This window comes from Notolepis coatsorum (genome assembly GCF_963971535.1).
Source record: "Notolepis coatsorum genome assembly, chromosome: 10".
Classification (NCBI taxonomy): Eukaryota; Metazoa; Chordata; class Actinopteri; order Aulopiformes; family Paralepididae; genus Notolepis; species Notolepis coatsorum.
Window position 1 is genome coordinate 6,077,809 of NC_140174.1, and position 24,108 is coordinate 6,101,916.

The 24,108-nt window shown below is 45.3% G+C and overlaps 1 protein-coding gene across 1 annotated transcript in view; it reads right to left on the reverse strand.

The window, feature by feature from the left end:
- tecpr1a (tectonin beta-propeller repeat containing 1a) overlaps window positions 1-24,108 on the reverse strand; it is a 114,591-nt gene that overhangs the window by 26,912 nt on the left and 63,571 nt on the right. Inside the window, exons 26-38 of the mRNA XM_084322326.1 lie at window positions 21,993-22,175; window positions 20,127-20,249; window positions 19,825-19,944; window positions 17,473-17,647; window positions 15,346-15,446; window positions 13,318-13,419; window positions 12,136-12,284; window positions 9,836-10,485; window positions 7,539-7,684; window positions 6,514-6,669; window positions 4,982-5,131; window positions 2,731-2,888; window positions 1,920-2,150 (exon numbers count right to left, since the gene is read on the reverse strand). Coding sequence (XP_084178452.1) covers window positions 1,920-2,150; window positions 2,731-2,888; window positions 4,982-5,131; window positions 6,514-6,669; window positions 7,539-7,684; window positions 9,836-10,485; window positions 12,136-12,284; window positions 13,318-13,419; window positions 15,346-15,446; window positions 17,473-17,647; window positions 19,825-19,944; window positions 20,127-20,249; window positions 21,993-22,175 — 2,444 coding nt within the window. The remainder of the gene's footprint in view (window positions 1-1,919; window positions 2,151-2,730; window positions 2,889-4,981; window positions 5,132-6,513; window positions 6,670-7,538; window positions 7,685-9,835; window positions 10,486-12,135; window positions 12,285-13,317; window positions 13,420-15,345; window positions 15,447-17,472; window positions 17,648-19,824; window positions 19,945-20,126; window positions 20,250-21,992; window positions 22,176-24,108) is intronic.

Below are 24,108 nucleotides of genomic sequence, written 5' to 3' on the forward strand. Positions count from 1 at the left end.
ACCTGGGATACCCTTGGCCGGATGAGGCAGCCGGATTCTACCCCCCCCCCCTTCCTACTCCTGTCGGCTTACAAGCGACCGGATTAACCCCCCCTAGTGTATCCAGCCTATAATCATTAAAGTATCATTGCTGTTATTCCTTAACTATTCCAGGTCGTATATGTACCACCTGCGCCTTCAGAGATTGGACATTCTCTATTGATATACCGACGAATACTCTTGCCATAAAAGTGCATACTAATTCCCATTCATAAATGTGATTGATTTGATTAAGTGCTTGCTCTACACACCATCGCTGTGTAGAAATAAAGACCTATTTCTAATTCGTACATTTGTGTTGGATCCGTTTCATCTACGTGACAGTGTTCATCATAATATATTTATGCCGTGTACTGGGTGGCCGAATATTAAGTACAAAGGTAGTGGTAGTAAGTATCATATCTAGTAATACAGTCAGGGAATTGTACCCCTCAGTTACACATAGTAAAGTATGGTCTAATGTATAAGTATGTTTTCATCTCTTTCTGCAGCTTTCTCCAGAACGTGATCTATAGCCCCAAATGCATTATATTGATGATGAAATACAGTTTGATGGCAATCGGGGCAATATAAAAAATTTCAATTGGACGTACTTCTAGAATGATCTACGTATGATCTGATGATGACCGGATGGGCGGGGGATCGTTTATAATTCCGTGGGCAGCGTTATATCATTCATCTAGTGTGGGTCATATGTTCATCATAACACAGTTTATATGGAACACGTTAAAAAATAACGTTGAATCTTACCGGATCTTCCTCGCGCCGTTGGACGATCAGCGTGGTGTAGACCGTTTTCGATTATGGGATGTTTATCCTGATGAACCATTTCCAGCTTGTATAATACTATATACGTCCAAATCATGTTGTTTATCGAGTTATTGGCAATGGATCGCTATATAATGTGACGAGCCAGAGTGCCGGCAGCCAAACCGAGTGCCCGGAAGTAATATGGCCGACCAGCACAACCTCCACAGCACTTCCTGTTTGGCGATTGCGCCGATCGGCCACCAGATGGCGCTCCTGAACCGCCAGAGAGCTCAGTGGGTCCTCCTGGTGGATCTCAGGCCAGCGGAGGGGAAATATGAATCCGATCACAGATTTTTTAAATATTGATATTAAAGACGCTGTACAGCGTCCTTCGGCAACTTGAGCATGGCCGGGAATGACGCTGTAAAGCGTTTCCCGGCAGTTAAAGTGTTAAGAGTCAGATAGTCCTAACAGTGTTTATTATTAAGAGTCAGATAGTCCTCAAGTTCATCCGTGCCCACGGTTGTGGAGCCTGGGGCGACAGTGGCTCAGGAGGTAGAGCAGTCGTCTGGTAATCGGAAGGCTACCGGTTCGATTCCCGCTCCTCCTGGGCAGAGTTCTTGAGCAAGACACTTAACCCCTAACTGCTCCCGATGAGCAGGTCGGCACCTTGCATGGTTGCCTCCACCGTCGGTGTGTGAATGTGTGAGTGAATGGATGAATGTGAGGAACAGAATTGTAAAGCGCTTTGGCTAAAAGCACTATTTACCATTTTACCATTTCCCTGATGGTAAGATGGTAAGGCTACTGGCAACAAAGACTGGCTGAGGCGGTTTGTGGTGTGTCATGGGGGGGATAAGTCTATGGTTTGTGGTGTGTCGTGGGAGGGATAAGTCTATGGTTAGTGGTAGGGCTGGGCGATATGGCCAAAAATGATATTGTGATAACGATATCGATAACAATATCATATCACTCGATAAAAAAAAAATCGAGTATTTAAAAAAACAATTTTAAGAGGAAAGCAACAGATGTGATTGGAGGATCCAAAAAAGATAATTTGATAGTTTCAGATAGTTTAGTAATTACTAAAAAAAAATCAACAACACGAACCAAGTGCTCGGAAGCCATACCTGTTGGTGTAACCGGTGACGGGGTTCCACCTCTGGTTCTCGTAGATGTAGACGCTCTTCACGTCGGTCTGGGTGTAGATGTTGTCCGTGCTGCTCGCCAGGCCCTGGAAGAAGCCGCCCCCATAGCCGCCGGTGTAGGCCCAGGCGGTGTGGTCGTAGCCGATGCCCCACACCACCCCCACGCTGTTGCACTCCACCAGGCGCAGGTGGCCCCCCACCTGGCGCCAGAACCTAAAAAAGAAAAAGGGACATGGGGGATTGTATTACGAAAAGGCAGAATAAACGCGTATTACCCACAGAGACGGGAATATCTTGATGTGACTGGTATCAAAGCGCAACAAATGACAGAGAGACAGTTTCCCTGTTTAGGATTTATATTAGCACTAGGGATGTCCGATATTATCGGCCTACCGATATTATCGGCCTACCGATATTGGCATTAAAATGTAATATCGGAAATGATCAGTACCGATTTAAAAAAAAAAAAAAAGAAAAAAAAATATATATATTTTTTAACATTTATTTAACCTTTATTTACCCAGGCAAGCAAGTAAGAACAAATTCTTATTTTATTTATTGTGAAAAGTATGCATAATGTTGTGTCTTTAGGGGGGGGAAACCCCGCATATATCGGTATCGGTTGATATCGGTATTGGAAATTAAGAGTTGGACAATATCGGTATATCGGATATCGGTAAAAAAAAAAGCCAATATCGAACATCCCTAATTAGCACCATCCTGAACCACGTGTGTATACTGTATATTCCCCCGCATTCCCTCCCCAGAGAGGTGTTGTAGAGGCCGCCCTTACATCTGGTCGCAGGGCGTGGGGTAGGGCATGGCCTCCAGGCCAGGAGAGGGCTCGCTGACAAAGATGTCCCCTTTACAGGTGACCGACCAGATGGCCTGTTTAGACGGGGGGCCCTGGATCCCTCTGGAGTCACAGCACGACACGCTCAACAGCGCCAGCTAGGGGAGGGTGGGGGGAGGGTGGGGTGTAGAGAGTGAGGGAAGAAAGAGACAGACGGAAAGACAGACGGACAAAGGTGTTTTGAGTGGAACACCATCTGTGGACCATGTTGGCATTTAACAGGGGAGGACACCATACAGTTCCTGTCTTCTTCCCCTCACTTAAATAGCAACACAGGTGCTCTCTGCTGCTCTCTGTGGCTCAGTCCTGTAGTGCGTCTGTTACTGCCTGCCCAGTCGTGCATCTACAGCTCAGAGTATTTTGTATTTGTATTTATTGGTTTAAAATACAGAGACAGTGCATATTAAGGAACATTTGACTGTAAATATGCCAGTTTAGCCAAATTGGCTAATTTTCAACTGTAGTCTCTGGGGCAGGTGACATGAGCACAACAATAATTAAAACATAGTACAATAATTAAAACACAGTAGGAATCAGTATAGGTTACAATACACTAAAATACATACAAATAAATACATTAAAATACATTACAATATAACCCCTCAGTTAAAATGGTCACACACTTGACCATCTCTCAACCATGATTTTAAGTTTTAAATGAGATGTAACTTTGATACTCCCTGAGCCGTGTTGGCAGACTGTTCCAGGTGTGGGCTGCTCTCACGGAAAAGGCTGTCTGACTAAAAGCAGACCTCCTGTTTGGGACTACACAGTCCCCTCTGACTACAGACCTGGTATATCTGTCAGCAGATGCTTTCTGTTTTATGAAAGTACAGAGGGGGGGGGGAGGAGCCAAGCCATGTAGGATTTTATAGGTAAGGCAGGCATCTTTGAATTTGACAAGATTGTCCCAGCTCAGTAGGTTCTGGTTTGCTATGCTATAACAATGGTGGTGGCTGTTTGTTTTCCTGTCCAGAACTTTCACAGCCTGATGGTAAACTACAAGAGTGACAGTCCTGTTGTTACTGCCTGCCCAGTCATGCATCTACAGCTCTCAGAGAGACAGTCCTGTTGTTACTGCTGCCCAGTCATGCATCTACAGCTCAGAGTGACAGTCCTGTTGTTACTGCCTGCCCAGTCATGCATCTACAGCTCTCAGAGTGACAGTCCTGTTGTTACTGTCTGCCCAGTCATGCATCTACAGCTCTCAGAGTGACAGTCCTGTTGTTACTGCCTGCCCAGTCATGCATCTACAGCTCTCAGAGAGACAGTCCTGTTGTTACTGCCTGCCCAGTCATGCATCTACAGCTCAGAGTGACAGTCCTGTTGTTACTGCTGCCCAGTCATACATCTACAGCTCAGAGTGACAGTCCTGTTGTTACTGCCTGCCCAGTCATGCATCTGCAGCTCTCAGAGTGACAGTCCTGTTGTTACTGCCTGCCCAGTCATGCATCTACAGCTCTCAGAGAGACAGTCCTGTTGTTACTGCCTGCCCAGTCATGCATCTACAGGTCAGAGTGACAGTCCTGTTGTTACTGCCTGCCCAGTCATGCATCTATAGCTCAGTGAGACAGTCCTGTTGTTACTGCCTGCCCAGTCATGCATCTACAGCTCAGAGAGACAGTCCTGTTGTTACTGCCTACTAAGGCTGATCCCGAAGACTGTTTTTGAGATTCGAACTTTGTCAGGGTTTTTTCGAACAAACCTTCGTTTTAATTAATTTTTTTAAATAGAAAGAAATTCAATTTTTTTTTCTTTTTTTTTTTAAATAAATATCCTCAAACTAAATCCTCAATTTGAATAAAGTGATTAATCTGATTAAATAGGTCTTTTTTTTCTTCTTTTTTTAATCAACTTTCCAGCCCCAGACCCAGCCCAGGGAGAAGCCCCAGCCCAACTAAATCAACTAAATCAACTAAATCAACTTTCTTTAATTAATGACTATAACTCATCAGTTTATTTTAATACTATAATATTAGTGTAGCCCAATCTTTATCTGCAACTGTGAAGAAAACCCCCATTGGTTTAAAAATAATTAATAGAAAAAATAATATATATATATTTTTTAATCTATTTTTTTATTATTAAAAATAAAAAATTCAAATGTTGATTTAGAATTCGAATGCCAACGTAACGAACGAAGGTTCGAACGGTTGAACGTTTTGGGCTCAGCCCTGCTGCCAGTGCCTACCCAGTCGTGCATCTCCAGCTCCGTGGGCGCGGCCAGTCTGATGGGCCACCGCTGCTTGGTCCGCTCCGGCGTGTAGACGGCGAAGGTGTGTTTGGAGTCGTTCAGCACGGGCACCATGATGGTCAGCTCGTTGATGAAGGCGTGCAGGTACTGGAGAGAGGGAGAGGGGGAGGAGTCAGGTACTGGAGAGAGGGAGAGGGGGAGGAGTCAGGTACTGGAGAGAGGGAGAGGGGGAGGAGTCAGGTACTGGAGAGAGGGAGAGGGGGAGGAGTCAGGTACTGGAGAGAGGGAGAGGGGGAGGAGTCAGGTACTGGAGAGAGGGAGATGGGGAGGAGTCAGGTACTGGAGAGAGGGAGAGGGGGAGGAGTCCAGGGTGATGATGATGATGATGAGTGCAAGAGAAACAAACACACACCAGCGGAACCTGGGAGAGAGAGGTGCTGGACCCGCCTGCCTTACAGACACACATCCACATATAAACCCTCCCTGGGAGAGAGGTGCAGAGATTAGATTAGATTTAGATGATTGGATTATATATTGTAACTAGGGATGTTCGATATTGGCTTTTTTACGATACACTGATATTGTCCAACTCTTAATTTCCGATACCGATATCAACCGATACCGATATATCCCTTGATGCCTCTAACTCATGGAATGTCCTTCAACTCACGCTGAAATTGGAGGTTCTCCCTTCCCTTGGAATGTTTAAACGTATGATTTCAGACCATTGTGTGACTACCTGTAACTGTTTTACTAGTTGATATTTTTAAACTATTTTGAAACGTTTTTAATTTTTTACTCTGGTGTTTAAATTTCTGTGAATATTGTTTTTATTATGTACTGTACAATCGTCGTTTCTGTAAATGAGGGAAACCTCAGATGCTTACGATTTTAAATAAAGGTTGAAATGAAATATGCAGGGAGATTTATTACAATAAAATAATAGACCCGACGTCCTATCTAGCTCACGTCCCCACCTATTGAGATAACGTTTTGCTAAATAGGTAGACGGGTCTTCTGAGAGTTCTAAATATCCTTGTTTGAGATGAACTGATGAATGTCGATTCATAATGAATAACGTTGGGTTATTTTTTTTTAATAAGCCAATTGTTATCTTTGGATTCGATTACCGACTTTGGCGTCTATTACCATGGCAACGATTGAAGCTTGTAAGCTCTGAAGCACTCCGGTCAGCCCTACTAAATAAATACTTTACCTCAATCCCCGCCATCGATCTTTGACCCATTAAAAAAAAGCAAATCAATAGCGTGGGTCCTGAGAGGACCGTCGATCTGTCCCACCAAGTTTGAGCCAAATTGCATAAGAAATGTGTGAGCTATCGCTGTTACGGACGGACGGACAGAAATGTGATTACAGTACTCCCTCACGCTTCACGCAGTGGATCATTTATTCCACTGCCAGAGGGCCGTCCTTGAGTTAACATGCAGCGCAGTGAGATGACCCTGACCCAACACACACACACACACACACACACACACACACACACACACACACACACACACACACACCTTCTTCTCCTCGTTGAAGTTGTAGTAGATGAAGAGGATTCCATCCTTGTTGCCATCGGGGCCTGAGTACTGCTCCAGGGCAAAACGCACGTCCATCCACTTGTGAGGCTTCCAGTCTCTCCACCACTGCATGGTGCCTTTCTTCACCCACACCGACTGGAGGGAGGGAGGGAGGGAGGGAGGGAGGGAGGGAGAGCGAGGGAAGGAGAGAGGGATGGAAGGAGAGAGGGAGAGCGAGAGGGAGGGAGGGAGGAGGGAGAGAGAGTGAGGGGGGAGGGAGGGAGGGAAGGAGAGAGGGAGAGCGAGAGGGAGGGAAGGAGAGAGGGAGAGCGAGCGAGAGGGAGGGAAGGAGAGAGGGAGGGAAGGAGAGAGGGGGGGAGAGAGGGAGGGAAGGAGAGAGGGAGGGAAGGAGAGGGGGGGAGAGAGGGAGGGAAGGAGAGAGGGAGGGAAGGAGAGAGGAAAACGAGGGACGAGATGATTGAATAGAGAGGGAGAAGGGATAGAAGACGGCCAAAAGTGGGAGAAACGTGTGAGAAATGTTAGGGTTAGATAATTCAACATTATTGAATCCTTGAGACAAAGAACCATAGTAAGTCTGTTTTTAGGTTTTGAGATAAGTGACGTGTTTTTTAAATCTCATTATCTCAAAACTGTAAGTTGGGAGTGATGTTTACATTTTTTTCGTTAAAGACAGGAGGGTGTTGTGTGTACGTTTAGGGAAAGAATCTCATGTACATGTCTAAATATTGTGGAACGCCTGTACAACTGTACATCGTCTGTACAAAGATTCTCAAGACAGACTTATATATCAGGTCTTCGTTTCAAGGGTAGAAGTAAAGAAGACGGCGAGCAACTGACCGAGCTCAAAGCCCGCCCCCTTTTCTTGAGACTGTGCTCCAATCACAACTGTTGCTAGGGAAAGAAACGAGGGGCGGAGCTTGAGATAGGTCAGTTCCTTTGATGATCACTGTGGTCGTTACAGTAGCTCCGGTGGCTCCTGGTTCCTACTGTACACTGTAGTGTACCTGCTCTATGGCCTGTTCGTAGTGCTTGAAGTCATCCATCTCTCTCTTGGACCTCTCGCTGAGCTGCTCGAAGATCTGCTTCCTCCAGGCCGCCGTCTGGGCCGGGGTGATGGACAGACTCAGGCTCTGGACCGACTGGACCAAGGCTGGAGGGAGAGAGCGAGCCAGAAATAATAATCATACAGGGGTAACACAATGAATGAATGAATGAATGAATGAATGAATGAATGAATTATTTTATTTCGAATGTTTACAAATAAATAAACAAATAATTTTTCGAAGTTTTTACAAATAAACAAGCGAAAAGGATAGGTTTGAAGCCAAAAGGCTTATAGAGCAACCTACTGTACCCCTAATTAAAAAACAAATTCAAAAAAGTTTAAGTTTGCAAAATAAAACAAACAAACAAACAAACAAACAAAAAAAATCAACTATCAACAATCAACAAAAAAACATTCCCGAAAAGAACATAACAAGCCAACATAGGAAAATCAAAACTTAATCTGCAATACCTGAGTTTTATGGTAGAGAAAACAGATTCTACATGTACGGTAGGTTAAATTTGACTATAAGATTCTAGAACCCTGTTTTTAAACATCTTTTTAAACTTAAAAATACTCCTGCTGTTTTTTATTTCATCCGGTATATTGTTCCAGAGTTTCACTCGTTTAACTGACACAGACATACATAAGTGTGGTTCGAGCTCTAGGCTGTTTGAAATTGAGTGCTCTTCTTAAATTATACCTCACCTCTCGTTCTTTAAACAAAACAAAGCATCCATTGGGCTTGGAGAAGGCGGTGGTGAAAAACTGTTAAATTCTGTCTCAAAGAAAACACCAGAGCTGCACCCACAGCTAAACTCATTAACGGTGTGTGTATGCAATTCAGCTTTTTTCTGTTATATATGTGTATTTTTGTTCAAATGTGTATATTGTGATGATGAATTGTATATTATGTAGGCCTATTTGATGTATGTTATGTGTGATAACCTTTTTTTTTTATCACTTTAGGTTGATGCCCTTTTTAACATCTTGGCCGCCAGGGACTACAGATGAAATCTAGCCTTCTGGCAAATTCTGGCGTATTTACCATTTTTAATGTTGATTAATATGCACTGTCCCTTTTGCAAATAAACTTTTATTTTTTTTATCCACTTTTTCTCCCCATTTAAAATGTTTCTCCCATCCCAATTTCGTATCTCCAATTCTTCCCTCCCCTGTCTTGAACGTTGCTAGACTATGCCTCCCACTGGTCGGCTGTAGTGAGGATAGAAGCCTTGCATCCCCTCCGGTACACGAGGAGGCAGCCTGTCGCATCTTTTCACCAGACAGCTCGAACTCTCAGTGGCGAGGAGTAACGCGTGGGAGGCTCACGCTGCCCCCGATACTTCCTGCTTCCGCCGCACCGGCTTCACCCAACCGACCTGTAGGAGTCGCTGTCCACAACGTCCAATCTCCACCCACCGGCTTTCCCCACCCTCTAACACTGCCAATTGAGATAGTATGACGACCGGCCCAAGCCGCAGGCAACGCCGACTCGGGGAGTCGAGACTGGAGTCTCTTGCATTGGTGACGAGCGCAATCTCCGCTACGCCACCCAGCCGCGCCAAATAAACTTAAACTTAAAAAATAAACTTAAACTTAAAAAGAGGAGGGTCTTGAGGCAGTATTGGAAAATGGAGACAAGATTCTGAGACCTTGACGTCTTTGGGGGCAAGTGTCCCTGAAACTGCAGAGGTGTCCACTTCTCTTTTATGTGAGATTATGTGTTACTGTATATATTAGGGCTGACCCCTATTAATCGATTAGTTGACTAATCGGTCGAAAGGAGCCGTAGTCGACTGGCCAACCTCTTAGTCGAATAAAATAATTTTATTTTTTATCATTCTTTCCAAAAGAAAAGAGGCCTAGAAGCGTGGCTAACGCTAATGGCACGCATACCAGAGGCCAACTGCCTACGAAAACAGGCACAGAGGCACTGAAAGAGGATTTCACCATCTAATGAACACACTAGACTAGACAAATATCAAGATGTATCCATCAGTGGACCAATTGCATGCTTTTGCAGAGGACAAGAAGCCTTCAGTCGACTCCTTCAGACATTAAGCACCCCCACAGCCCAAATGGAATGATACAAAAATAAAAGAAATTAAATTAAATATTATACTTTTCTTTTTTTTTTAAGTCGACCAATAGTCGACTAACGGCAAATTTTGGCCAATCCTAGTCGACCATCCAAATCCTTAGTCGGGGACAGCCCTAGTATATACACTATATATATATCTCTCTCTCACTCACACGCAGCGCTGTTGAACCAGTGCAGCTGGGAGTGTGTGTCCACAGAGCAGCCGCCCCCGCTGACCCAGGCCCACAGCGGGTGCTCGTCCGTGCCGTACGGCTCCTCCTGGGCCAGCGTGTACGTGGCCACCGACGACAGGCTGCAGGTGTCCGTGGAGTCCAGCGCCGCCCCCCCGGCCTGGTGGCCCTGAGCCTCCTCCAGGTCCACGTTGCTCCACTGGGGGTCCAGCAGGAGGGTCCCGCCGCCCCCCGACTGGCTGGGGGAGAGGAGCACCGGGCCGGGGGGCGGAGGAGGGGTCGCCTGGTCCTCTCCCCCGGGGGGGACGCCGTCCTCCTCCAGGATGGCGGAGCCCCCTTCTTCTCTGCAGGTCCTCCCGGGGTCTCGGTCGGAGACGAGCTCGGAGATGAAGCTGTCGCTGGTGACCTTGGGGATGCGGGGCTTGGGGGGGGCGTTGGCGTCGTCGTCGTCGGGGGGAGGGTCCGCGGGGTCGTCCACCGCCGCGAGGTCGTTGTCCGAAGCGACGGGCGCCACCACGACGAGGCAGACGGGCGATGCCTCGGCGGCGACGCCTTTCTCCTTCTCCGTGTCCGAGTCCACGTCGCTCACGGCCGAGTGGGTCCGCACCTCGCCGGAGAAGAAGCACCCGGCACTAGAGGGACAGAGAGAGAGAGAGAGAGAGGGTTGTGATATAGAGGGACAGAGTGAGAGAGAGAGAGAAAGAGAGCGGGTTGAGATATAGAGGGACAGAGAGTGAGAGAGACAGAGAGAGGGTTGTGATATAGAGGGACAGAGAGTGAGAGAGACAGAGAGAGGGTTGAGATAGAGAGGGACAGGGAGTGAGAGAGAGAGAGAGGGTTGTGATATAGAGGGACAGAGTGTGAGAGAGAGAAAGAGAGGGTTGTGATATAGAGGGACAGAGAGTGAGAGAGACAGAGAGAGGGTTGTGATATAGAGGGACAGAGAGTGAGAGAGACAGAGAGAGGGTTGAGATAGAGAGGGACAGAGAGTGAGAGAGACAGAGAGAGGGTTGAGATAGAGAGGGACAGGGAGTGAGAGAGAGAGAAAGAGAGAGGGTTTGATATAGAGGGACAGGGAGTGAGAGAGAGAAAGAGAGAGGGTTGTGATATAGAGGGACAGAAAGTGAGAGAGAGAGAAAAAGAGAGGGTTTGATATAGAGGAACAGAGAGTGAGAGAGAGAGGGTTGAGGGACAGAGAGTGAGAGAGAGAAAGAGAGAGGGTTTGATATAGAGGGACAGGGAGTGAGAGAAAGAAAGAGAGAGGGTTTGATATAGAGGGACAGGGAGTGAGAGAGAGAAAGAGAGAGGGTTGTGATATAGAGGAACAGAGAGTGAGAGAGAGAGACAGAGAGAGAGGGTTGTCATACTGTCTCTATTTATATAATACAACTCTGTACATACATCTGGTTAGCACTACACTCAGTAGTACTCATTTGTACCCAGTTTAACCCCCTGTACATTGTATATTACTATTGCACTTTACTGCACTACATTTGCACTCTGGTTAAATGCCAAACTTCTTTTATTTGTACTGTACTTGTGCCGCATAATGACAATCACATTTGAATCTGATCCCTGATGAATTGAAAATGGGGGACCCTGATGTAAACAAGACGAAAGTCTTTCTCTGGTCTGCATCCCCTTAACAATTGTGTGTATTGAGCCGTACTGTATTGTACCCATTCTGCAATCTGTTAATAAAGTTTTCAATCAATCAATCAATCTAATCTAAATATAAAGAGCAGAGAGGGGTGGCGGCTGCAGACCCTTGGCTCTCTCTCCCCAAGGTGTGAGATTTAAGCCATGGTTTGGGGCGACCAACAGGCAGGCACGTGCACACATAGAGCCCCAAGGGTGCTCGAGCACCTGCCCTTTTGTGCCTCATAAAAAAAGTGCCCTTTTTATGCCAAGTAATTTTTTTTTATAATTTATTTAAATTATTTATATTAAACAATACAGAATATACAGCACTTCTTGGGGTCTATAGGGTAGGCACTTATTCCCTCCCCCCTGAACATTTATGGAGATGTATGGGCCTTTTTAAGTCAGTGATAAAAGTGTCTTTCAAGGATAAGTGAGCTCATGCACTGATTATTATAGTTCAATATTCAATATTTGATCACCAAAAAAACCCAAAAAGCATAAAAAGGGGGCCCCCCGCCCAAAAAAGGCCCCCAAAAATCGGGCTCATGCACTTTGCGCGATCGCTTCACACGCGCACAGGACCTTTTCAGCCTTCAGTAGGTTACCTTAAGTGTTCAGGCTTCCTGGACAGGTCCTACCTGTGCAGACTGCTGGTGCTGGCGCTGGAGTGGGAGCGGTCTCCGTCTCTCGGAGCGTTGATGACCTTCCAGGTCTTCCCGCTGAGCTCGCTGGAGGTGACGCCCTGCCGGTAGTAGACGGCCCGGTCCTCGCGGCCGATGGCCCACACCTGCAACGCATTCAATTCAAACCTTTATTTTTTTTTCTCGAAAAAGGACAATTGAGGTCACCCTCATTTTCAATGTCATCGAGACTTAGAGACATTTCAATGCATCCTTTTTTTACAATATAATAACAATAAATAATAACAACTCTATCTATATAACACCCTTCACACTCACACCCCTTCCTGACAGGCAGCGACGCGAGCGAGCGTGATTGCGAAAATGATTAAAATGTATTCGTTTCAATCAAACTATCATGATCTGCCGCGAGCGACAGCGAACTGAGCGGCGATGTCGTTCCCCCCTTAAATATTCGCTCGCTGTGTCTCTAGTTGAGCGATTACGCGTCCGAGTCCCGCCCCTAAACACTTTTTATTGGTCGAGAATCGCAGGCTGCTTTGCCCCCTGTTCCTGGTAACACACAGACACACTAGGACACGCGCCGTGTCATATCAGGACAGTGCTCCAGTGCTTCGCTCGCTCGCTGCCTGTCAGGAACCGGTGTAAGGCTGAGCCCGAATGTTCGTTTGTTACGTTAACATTCGAATTCTAAATCAAAATTCGATTTTATTTATTTTTAATAAAAATTAAAATATAAATTATTTTTTCTTTTATGAGTCTATTGATTCCGTTTAAACCAATGGGGTTTTTCTTCACAGTTGCAGATAAAGATTAGGCTACACTAATATTATAGTATTACAAAAAACTGCTAAGTTATATTCATTAAAGAAAGTTGATTTAATAAAGAAAAAGACTCATTTAATCAGATTAATCACTTTATTCAAATTGAGGATTTAGTTTGAGGATATTTATAAAAAATATATATATATATATATATATATATATATATATATATATATATATATATATATATATATATATATATATTGAAAAAATATATATTAAAATTTAAAAAAAATCATTAAAAACGAAGGTTCAAACGTTCGTTCGAAAAACCCTGACGAAGTTCGAATCACAAAAACAGGGTTCGGGGAAACAGCCTTAGACCTGACACACAGAGCAGCGCGGGTCGCTCACCTGGTCGTTGAGCCCCACGTTGATCATGATCATCTCGCCCACCATGCCGATCCAGCCCGAGCCACAGGGGTTGTGGGAGTTCACGCCTCGCCGGAACCACACCTGGGGGGAGGAGGACAGTGAGGACAAACCGTGTGTTTATATAGAGGGTCACACTTTATCAAAACAGTGCTACTGTTTACTTTACAAACAAAAGAAAGACCATAATACATTTAAATAAAAGATTTTATTTTATCTATTTTTATGACACAATTGAGGCAGCGTGAAAGGTGTGTGTTGTTCAAATGTTGGTCTCACTCTTCTGTGAATTTAGCACAGATGCAGCTTTAGGCCCCGTTTAGACGAGCGTTTTGTGAACAGAAACCGCAAAAGTCATCTTGCGGTTTCACTTTTAATTTTACGTTTAGACGAGCGTTTTGGAGTGGAATTCTCCGTGCAGACGACGCTGTAACGACGGAGACCCGCTGTCACACGATTGGCGCATATGTCACATGACGTGCTGTGAAGACCCGCCCTACTCTGCCTCTGATTCGCAGACTGTGGATGGGGAATGTGATTGCACCAAAGCAGAGTCACTCACAGACAGTGGGTCCACTCACGGTCTCACGCCGCGGGACAGATTCTTGTGTATTTAACCCTTTCACTGCCACACGACAGCCGGTTGTGTGATAGTAAAGGGGTAACCTTCTGTCGTGTGGCAGTGAAAGGGTTAAAAGTACTGCCAATGTAGCCTTCAGGTGATCTCCGTTGATATAAGTCAGACATACTTGCTTTGTTTACGTCTCGGCTACTGGCGCATACCTGCTACCTGTGACGTAAGCAGTACGCGCGACCAGAGCCGTGACAACCCTTTCGTCATCGTTTTAACAGATTTATACGTTTTGATAGTTTAGACGAGATCGCAAAGCTTTTGCGTTTCTAGGAATTCCACCCTGGAAGGTAGTCTCACTTTTTTGCGGTTTCACCCCGTAAAAACGCCGTTTCCGTATAAACGAAAGGCACATCAGCAAAAATATTTTTGCGGATTCACCTGCTAGCGTTTCCGTCTAAACGGGGCCTTAGTGTACGAGTCCCACAAGTGTATTATTATATAGAGCTGTCAAAAGTAATGCTTTAACTTGAGATTCATTTAAATTATTTAAAAGCATTAAAATAAATTAATCTAAATTAATCTATCTTCTTAACATCTTCAATCTCGTTGCGGATATAAGAAAGAGGTCTATAGCTGAGTCAATGTTGATGGTTTTGTTGAACATTTGTATTTCACAGGAGAGAAACTGTATTCAAAGAAAGCTATTAAAATAGTCTTTGAATTTAAATATACTTTCTTTGTGTCGATTTTACATTAATTCCATGATTTTACTCAAGTAAATATCTGTTACAAGCTTCGGTCTTAAGTAGAAAAATGCTATTATTTTTTTTTATTTTTTTTTATTATTATCTTTTCTCCCATCCCACTGTTAGTTCTTATGCCAATTCCCAACCCCCTTCCTGGTTGTTGCGCACTTTCCCCTACTGTTGGTCCGAGAGGCCGGAGACTGTCACATGCTTTCCTCCGGCAGCCAGCCTGGCCGCCCAGATTCTCACTGGGAGAGTGTAACGTGTGGGAGGCCGCACTACCTCTCACCAGATCCTACCTTCGCTGAGCAGGCGCCCCGACCGAACTGTAGGGGTCGCTGTCCACAACGCCCAGGACCCACCCACGGCTCCCCTCCCCCTAACTCAGCCAAACGAGTTAGTATAGCGATCAGCCCGAGCCAAGGCAATGCTGACTCTCCGGGAGTCGAGACCGCAGCCTCTTGCATTGGTGACAAGCACAATCTCCACTACGCCACCTGACCGCCCCGAAAAATGCTATTCTTAATCTAGATTAATTACAGAAAATTGTGAGATTAATTAGTTAATTTTTTATTTTCTATCTATTGACAGCACTAATATTATTCAAATTTGCTGCACTATTGTGCCAAAGCAAGCAATTATTCGGGAACATTATTGTACAACGGGTTAGTAATGTAGCCTTTTCCTTACCTTGTTGTCCTTGGTGATGGCCCAGACCACGTTGATGCCCACAGCGACATGAATGGCTCCTATGTCAGGGCTGGGGGAGTCCACCACCACCCAAGAGGCCCCTGACGGGCAGAGAACAGGCTTTTAAAACCACCACCACCACCACCCAGGAGGCCCCTGGCGGGCAGAGAACAGGCTTTTAAAACCACCACCACCACCCAGGAGGCCCCTGGCGACGGGCAGAGAACAGGCTTTTAAAACCACCACCACCACCCAGGAGGCCCCTGGCGGGCAGAGAACAGGCTTTTAAAACCACCACCACCACCCAAGAGGCCCCTGACGACGGGCAGAGAACAGGCTTTTAAAACCACCACCACCACCCAGGAGGCCCCTGGCGGGCAGAGAACAGGCTTTTAAAACCACCACCACCACCCAGGAGGCCCCTGGCGGGCAGAGAACAGGCTTTTAAAACCACCACCACCCAGGAGGCCCCTGGCGGGCAGAGAACAGGCTTTTAAAGGGGAACTATTTTACTATTTCTTTCACTATTTGGGCACTTTTACACAATTCCTGTAAGTTTAAATTTTTTTTTAGTTTCAAGTTTCTTTAATAGTTGTCATACAGAAGTACAGAATACTTTCATACAAAATGCTTCTTACTGTTACGCTCCAGAGACTGTGCTAGACAAGATAGTATCAAATAACATAGTATAGCATGTAAATTAGAAGTAGAAAATGAGGTCACAGTGTTCAGTATAGACATATGTACAATGTTCGATGCAGAATAGACGTAACGGAGTTACCATATAATATACAATACTATGCAGTGTACTAATGTACAATACTATATAGTGCAAAGCAGAAATGGGATGAGGTACAATTTAGGTACAATTTACAGTAAGGTGTACGAGTTGTAGTGCAATCCTTCATCAATAAATATAAAGTGTGGGGAGTGGGTGCTACAGTGTGTTTGTTTAAAGTGAGTGTGTGCTATAAAGTGTGGGGAGTGGGTGCTACAGTGTGTTTGTTTAAAGTGAGTGTGTGCGTGTGGATGTGTGTGCTATGTGCGTTTGATGGTTGTTGTGTAGTGTTCATTGTTCGTTGAGCAGCCTGATGGCCTGGGGATAGAAGCTTTTAATTCATTGTTTTGTATTTCTAATCAAATACTCAAAAACAGCATTTTTCTACCTCAAGATCTTAAGCCGTTTTGAGGCTGGGCTCCTAAACCACTGTGTGGCCTGGTGCCAACTGCCACATCACCAACTGGATGATATTGTATTATTGCACAATCATTGGGGGCAAGACCCCCCGCATTTCACTGTATACTTGTATGACGTGACAAATAAAACTCTTGACTTGAACTGCCACATTATTATGCAGCTGAGAAATCTCTGACATCACAGATATGCACATTTTCAGATGACTCAGTTCAGTGAGGGTGAATATTGTGAGAGGAGAATTGGAAGAATGCGCCAATATGAGAATTAGAGACATAGATCCTATTAATATAAGTCCACATAGCTAGGAAACAATGCTAAACACTGAAAAGGGCCATTTATAAGATAGTTCCCCTTTAAAACCAGGGCAGCTTGATTGAAGCACATTTGCTCTTTTTTCTTTCTCTCAGCAAAGTTTCATTCTCACACATTTACACACATGTACTTATTGTATGCCTATTCTTATGTCTGCACTTTCTACATTGCACTACTTTTAAACCTAGTCTGCACTTTTATTTATTTGATTATTTATTGCTTTTATTCTGTCAACCGTATCGCTGCTGTCGGGACAAAACCTCATAACTCAATTTTTTTTTACATTTTTTTTTAATATAAATCAACTCCGTAGATCATCCTCGATATGTGTGTGTGGGTTTTACAAAGTTTAAACAATGGGAAAGCATTAAACTGATCATCTGTCTCTAAACCTCCTAACTCTATTCGCCCTCAAATCTGTGTTCGTTTTTTTTCATCTGCTGAAAAGTTGGGTTTTTGGAGTTATGAGGTTTTGTCCCGACAGCAGCGGTATGCTAATTGTATGCCTATGCGTTGTTCATTTTATGCTATTTGCTGTGAAGCACTTGCTACTGTCGGCCACTGAGTGGGGGTGGTGATGAAAGTGCCTTGCTCGAGGGCACCTCTCACACACGTACCTTGGGCACAGTCCCGGCCGATGCCCTCGCGGACGATGAGCTGCCCCTCCCAGAGGACGGCCCACACCAGGTCCCCCGGCCCACAGCTGATCTGCACCACCTCCCCGGGCAGGACCAGCTCCTCCCAGGACCAACCCTCGGGGCTGTGGTGGTCGATGCCCTCCCTGAACCACACCTGGGTGGAGGGGGAGGGGGAGAGAGAGAGAGAGAGAGTCAGAGGAGGGGAAGGTTCATCCGTCTTTTCAATGTGACTTCACTATATGATGGATGAGCCTTGCTGTCGGCTTCATTATGCCAAAGAGACAGGGGGGGACTCTGTGTGTGTGTGTGTGTGTGTGTGTGTGTGTGTGTGTGTGTGTGTGTGTGTGTGTGTGTGTGTGTGTGTGTGTGTGTGTGTGTGTGTGTGTGTGTGTGTGTGTGTGTGTGTGTGTGTGTGTGTGTGTGTGTGTGTGTGTGTGTGTGTGTGTGTGTGTGTGTGTGTGTGTGTGTGTGTGTGTGTGTGTGTGTGTGTGTGTGTGTGTGTGTGTGTGTGTGTGTGTGTGTGTGTGTGTGTGTGTGTGTGTGTGTGTGTGTGTGTGTGTGTGTGTGTGTGTGTGTGTGTGTGTGTGTGTGTGTGTGTGTGTGTGTGTGTGTGTGTGTGTGTGTGTGTGTGTGTGTGTGTGTGTGTGTGTGTGTGTGTGTGTGTGTGTGTGTGTGTGTGTGTGTGTGTGTGTGTGTGTGTGTGTGTGTGTGTGTGTGTGTGTGTGTGTGTGTGTGTGTGTGTGTGTGTGTGTGTGTGTGTGTGTGTGTGTGTGTGTGTGTGTGTGTGTGTGTGTGTGTGTGTGTGTGTGTGTGTGTGTGTGTGTGTGTGTGTGTGTGTGTGTGTGTGTGTGTGTGTGTGTGTGTGTGTGTGTGTGTGTGTGTGTGTGTGTGTGTGTGTGTGTGTGTGTGTGTGTGTGTGTGTGTGTGTGTGTGTGTGTGTGTGTGTGTGTGTGTGTGTGTGTGTGTGTGTGTGTGTGTGTGTGTGTGTGTGTGTGTGTGTGTGTGTGTGTGTGTGTGTGTGTGTGTGTGTGTGTGTGTGTGTGTGTGTGTGTGTGTGTGTGTGTGTGTGTGTGTGTGTGTGTGTGTGTGTGTGTGTGTGTGTGTGTGTGTGTGTGTGTGTGTGTGTGTGTGTGTGTGTGTGTGTGTGTGTGTGTGTGTGTGTGTATATTCGTCACAGTAGCCTTAACTTCAGCAGCAGATGTGTGTTTTCCGCGTAACGCCGGGAACACACCAGGGGCGCGCGCGGGTTTCGTGCGAGAACAGCTGTGAATGCCTATAGTCTATAATGCGAAGTCAGTCCCCGTTTGAAGATGTTTTTTTTTTTTTTTTTAAGATTTCCAGTTCCAGTGTTCTATTCTGTAATTGTCCATTTTGCATGTATACCCCGTTATTATCTCATTAATTAGAATGTTAGAATGAATTTTAGAATGATGAAATCAGTGTGACTGTACTCCTGAAAAAGTATAGTATGGTTTATTTGTATTGGGAAAGATACAGACACATTAGCTGGTTGAACAACATCTATGTGTGTGGTAATAATGCAGATATTGAGTGTATTTCTGTGAAAATGCGTGTGGCGCACACGCCTCAAATTCCAACCGAAGCGAAGAACTTCGCTTCCCGCCCGCGAGTCGCCCGCCGGCCCGCGGCCGGTGTGAACAGTGACGCCCCCGTTAACATGGGAGCGAAAGTGAAGCGCTGATCACGCTCACGCCCGCGTCCGGTGTGTTTGCGCCGTAAGTGTGAACCGAGCTTATGTCATTGTCTGGTTGTGTGTACATACTAGGGCTGTCCCCGACTAAGGATTTGGATAGTCGACTATGATTGGCCGAAATGTGCCATTAGTCGACTATTGGTAGATATATAATATATATATATATATTTTTTTTTTTTATCATTATTCCATTTGGGCTGTGGGGGTGCTTAATGTCTGAAGGAGTCGACTGAAGGCTTCATGTCCTCTGCAAAAGCATGCAATTGGTCCACTGATGGATACATCTTGATATTTGTCTAGTCTAGTGTGTTCATTAGACGGGTGAAATCCTCTTTCAGTGCCTCTGTGCCTGTTTTCTTAGGCGGTTAGCCTCTGGTATACGTGCCATTAGCGTTAGCCATGCTTCTAGGACTCTTTTCTTTTGGAAAGAATGATAAAAAATATATATATAAATATATATGTTTTTTTTTATACATTTTTTTATTTTTTTTGTATTCGACTAAGAGGTTGGCAGTCGACTACGGCTCCTTTCGACCGATTAGTCGACTAATAGGGGTCAGCCCTAGTACATACAGTATATGCGTGTGTGTGTGTGTGTGTGTGCGTGTGCGTGGTACCTTGCCCTGCAGAGACACGGCCCACAGTGACAGTCTTCCTCTCGGCTCCTCGCTGATCTCCCAGCCTCCACAGCTGATGTCGTTGAAGGGGTCTGGCAGACCAGACTGCTCCGAGGGGATCTGTCAGCACGCACAGGAGGAGACGCAGGTGAACACACACACACACACACACACACACACAGACGCAGGTGAACAAACACTTACACACACACACATACACAGACGCAGGTGAACAAACACTTACTTACACACACATACGCACACGCACACACACACACACACACACACACACACACACACACCATGGCCCAGCTGTCTCTGGCCTTGTATTTCCTGTAGCGGAGCCATCGCCTGCGACGGACACAAGAATTCCACTTCTTGTCTTTGGTGTAAGTAGCAGGGAAGTCTATGGCATAGGTCCAGCCCTGCGGGGAGAGAGAGAGAGAGAGAGAGAGAGAGAGAGAGAGAGAGAGAGAGAGAGAGAGAGAGAGAGAGAGAGACCCAATCACATAACAGCATCATGGCGAAAGGAGGACAGGGGCGGAGGCAGGTGACGGTAGAGAAGAGACCGGGGTCCGTACATAGACACGAAGCCTCTGAAAGAGGGAGCACTGATCTAGAGTCGGCTTCAATCGGTTAGTAGTTTGAATAAGGTAATGAAGACAAGTGCTCCCTGGTGGTCACTGACCCCAGATCAGCACTCCTACACTGGGCCCGGGTGAGAAAGAGTGGGGTACAGAGATTCATAAAGGTTCGGAGGATCAAGGAGGAGGAATTGGCTGGGTGTTACATGTACATTAATATAGAGACTACTAGAGTCTCCACGGACATGAATCTGCAACGCCATATCCCGCCCAGGCGTCGTGGATAAATTAATCACACATCGCAAATATGAGAAACTCTAAATGGCATGTAGGGATATTTACTGGGGGACACATGTGAAACGTCTTATCCCGTTCACTTCACTGTCGGGTTTTGCAGCCTGTGTGCGAGTTCCGTTTCCACGGTAACAGATGCGATTCATTGCATCTGTGATCTAGAATCACAAGACGAGGGAGTCGTCGAGAGCCGGGAGACCGCGCTAATTCTGACAGCATGATGCGTGTCCCGGTGGAGGGGGGGGGGATCATTTTCTGACGTTTCTATGACGACACTGACTCATCCTGCTCTTACGACTGTGGTTGGACATAAGGCGTATAAACACAGATGCCTTAACAGGGACAGTAGCTACATGTAAATGTCCAGAATATCAACCATGGAAAAGCACCCAGTGAAAAGGTAGAAGCGTGAAGGGTAGAGACTGACATTGAAAGATACAGGAAGGGATGCGGAAAGGAACAGAGATGCTGCTACGTAGAATACGGAGAGAGAGAGGGAGAGAAAGAGAGAGAGATCGAGAAAAATGAGAAAGTCACAGAGAAAGAAGTGCCAGAGAAGAGAGCAAGAGGGTTTGAGGGAGAGAGAAAGAGAGTTTGGGGGAGAATTTGAGAGAGTGAGAGAAAGAGAGAAAGAGAGAGAAAGAGAGAAAGAGTTTGAGAGTTTGAGAGAGAGAACGAGAGAACGAGTTTGAGAGTTTGAGAGAGAGAACGAGAGAGAGAGAAAGAGAGTTTGAGAGAGAAAGAGAGAAAGAGTTTGAGGGAGAGAGAGAGAGAGAGAGAGAAAGAGAGTTTGAGAGAGAGAGAGAGAAAGAGTTTGAGAGAAAGAGAGTTTGGGAGAGAAAGAGTTTGAGGGAGAGAACGAGAGAAAGAGTTTGAGAGAAAGAGATGAGAGAGAGAGAGAGAAAGAGTTTGAGAGAAAGAGAGTTTGGGAGAGAAAGAGTTTGAGAGAGTTTGAGGGAGAGAACGAGAGAAAGAGTTTGAGAGAAAGAGAATATGAGAGAGAGAGAGAGAAAGAGTTTGAGAGAAAGAGAATATGAGAGAGAGAGAGAAAGAGTTTGAGAGAAAGAGAATATGAGAGAGAGAGAGAAAGAGTTTGAGAAAGAAAGAAAGAAAGAAAGAAAGAAAGAAAGAAAGAAAGAAAGAAAGAAAGAAAGAAAGAAAGAAAGAAAGAAAGAAAGAAAGAAAGAAAGAAAGAAAGAAAGAAAGAAAGAAAGAGAGAAAGAGAGAAAGAAAGAAAGGAGAGCGCAGGGCGGGGCGGACGAGTGAGAGGGACCTCACAGCGAGCCTCACCTCCTTTTCGGTGGGCTCCCCCTCGAAGTTCTCGTCCACGTGCCAGCCGGCCTCCCACTCCCAGTGGGCCGAGGGGAGCAGGAAGCCGCCGAGCGGCTGGTGCTGCAGGCCCGTGACGTCACTCCACTGCCAGCGGTCGCTCGGCAACAGGCGCTCCGAGAAGCCGTCCACGGGGTTCCACCGCTTAGAGAGACGAGACAGGGGGCGACAAGAAGCACACAGAGGTCAGCGCCCGCTCAGCGCCCCCCGCTCAGCTCCACCACACCTCGCTCCTGGATGACAACGCTGCCCTGGTTGGAAAGTGCCTTGGAGAAGCAGTCACACTGTAGCACTAAGAGAATACTAAACTCAGTAGAGCGTGGACGCGGAGAACCAGAGCTCACGCTGAACGGAGCCCAGTAGAACACACGACTGCAACTGAATGGGGCTCTTCTTATTTCCCTTTTCTCGTGCAAACACTTTATGACTTTGTCAACTTTTGTGATGTTATAATGTAGGGCTGAGTCGAATAGTCAACTAATCGATCGAAAGGAGCCGTAGTCGACTGGCAACCTCTTAGTCGAATGCACAAAAAAAGAAAAATTATTGTTTTTCTTTTACAATAAATTTTTTTTTGTATTTTTATCATTCTTTCCAAAAGAAAAGAGGCGTGGCTAACGCTAATGGCACGCATACCAGAGAGGCTAACTGCCTAAGAAAACAGGCACAGAGGCACTGAAAGAGGATTTCACCCGTCTAATGAACACACTAGACTAGACAAATATCAAGATGTATCCATCAGTGGACCAATTGCATGCTTTTGCAGAGGACAAGAAGCCTTCAGTCGACTCCTTCAGACATTAAGCAGCCCCCACAGCCCAAATGGAATGATAAAAAAAAAATCAATCATTTTTTTTTTCATAGTCGACTAATAGTCGACTATCGGCTAATTTTGGCCAATCAAAGTCGACTATCCAAATCCTTAGTCGGGGACAGCCCTATTATAATGAGGCAACTTGGACAGCACCAGGCCTATGAAACCCAGTAGAACACCGTCACGGGTTTGGTGTAGGACCCAAGTGCAGAGACAGAGATCGGGGGCAGATGACAGAAAACCCCAACACAGGGTATTTAGGATACAAAAAGAAACAGAAACTAAAGAGAAGGTTGACAACCTGGCTGACTAACCTAAAGCTGGAACAGAAACACTCTTTTGGAGAACTAGAACTAGAAACTAGAGCCATATGAAATCCATTTAATTTTTTTCCAAATTCCATTTAATTTTTTTCCAAATTCCGTTTTTTCCGTTTTAATATTTCAGAATTCTGTATTTTGCTTTGTACGCGCATTTTACCATCAGAAATAGTGTTTAATAAGTGGGAATGAATAAATGTCCACAATTTAATAAGATATAACAGTCCATTTAATAGGACTGTCTTAAATACTTCGAAGCTTCGTTCGATGGGCATGGGATTCGAATATGAAAATAAAATTATTATTAAAAGAAATTATAATAATGATATATTCTTATTTTTTTGTGCAAAATCAACTCTGCCTCTCTTTGTTAACTACAACAAGCAATGCCGTTTGTTATTTAAGACGAGGTCGGAGATTTGTGTTCATTGTGCTGCTTTTATAAAGCCTCAAATGACGGCTTACAATATTTCATGAAAGCAAAGTGTTTTGTTTGTCTAAGATTTTAAAAGGTTTAAACTTTACAGCACTGACAAAGTTGAACAAAGTGCTGTACAAGTCCCACAACATAAAAAAAAAAAAAGTATTTAAATTTTTTTTTTTTTGTTGATTCCATTTTTATTGCTCAATTCCGCGATTCCGTCCGCGATTCCGTGAACGCGGATTTCATATGGCTCTACTAGAAACAGACGATGCAACAAAGACTGACAAGGGAAACTGATTTCCTCTGTAGAATGTGAAACAATGGCCTGTGCTAGTCAACACCTGGCCAGACATTTTTTAAATAGAGTTCAAAAATAGAACCCGTCCTTTAAACAACACAGGTTCGAGGAGGCCTTTGCCTCCTACTGGGTCATTATGTCTCTGCCTGGGTGGACAGATAAAACTGGCTCAATTAACGTCACTAGAAATCCCTGGCTCCTGCGTCTAGGAGGACACAGCA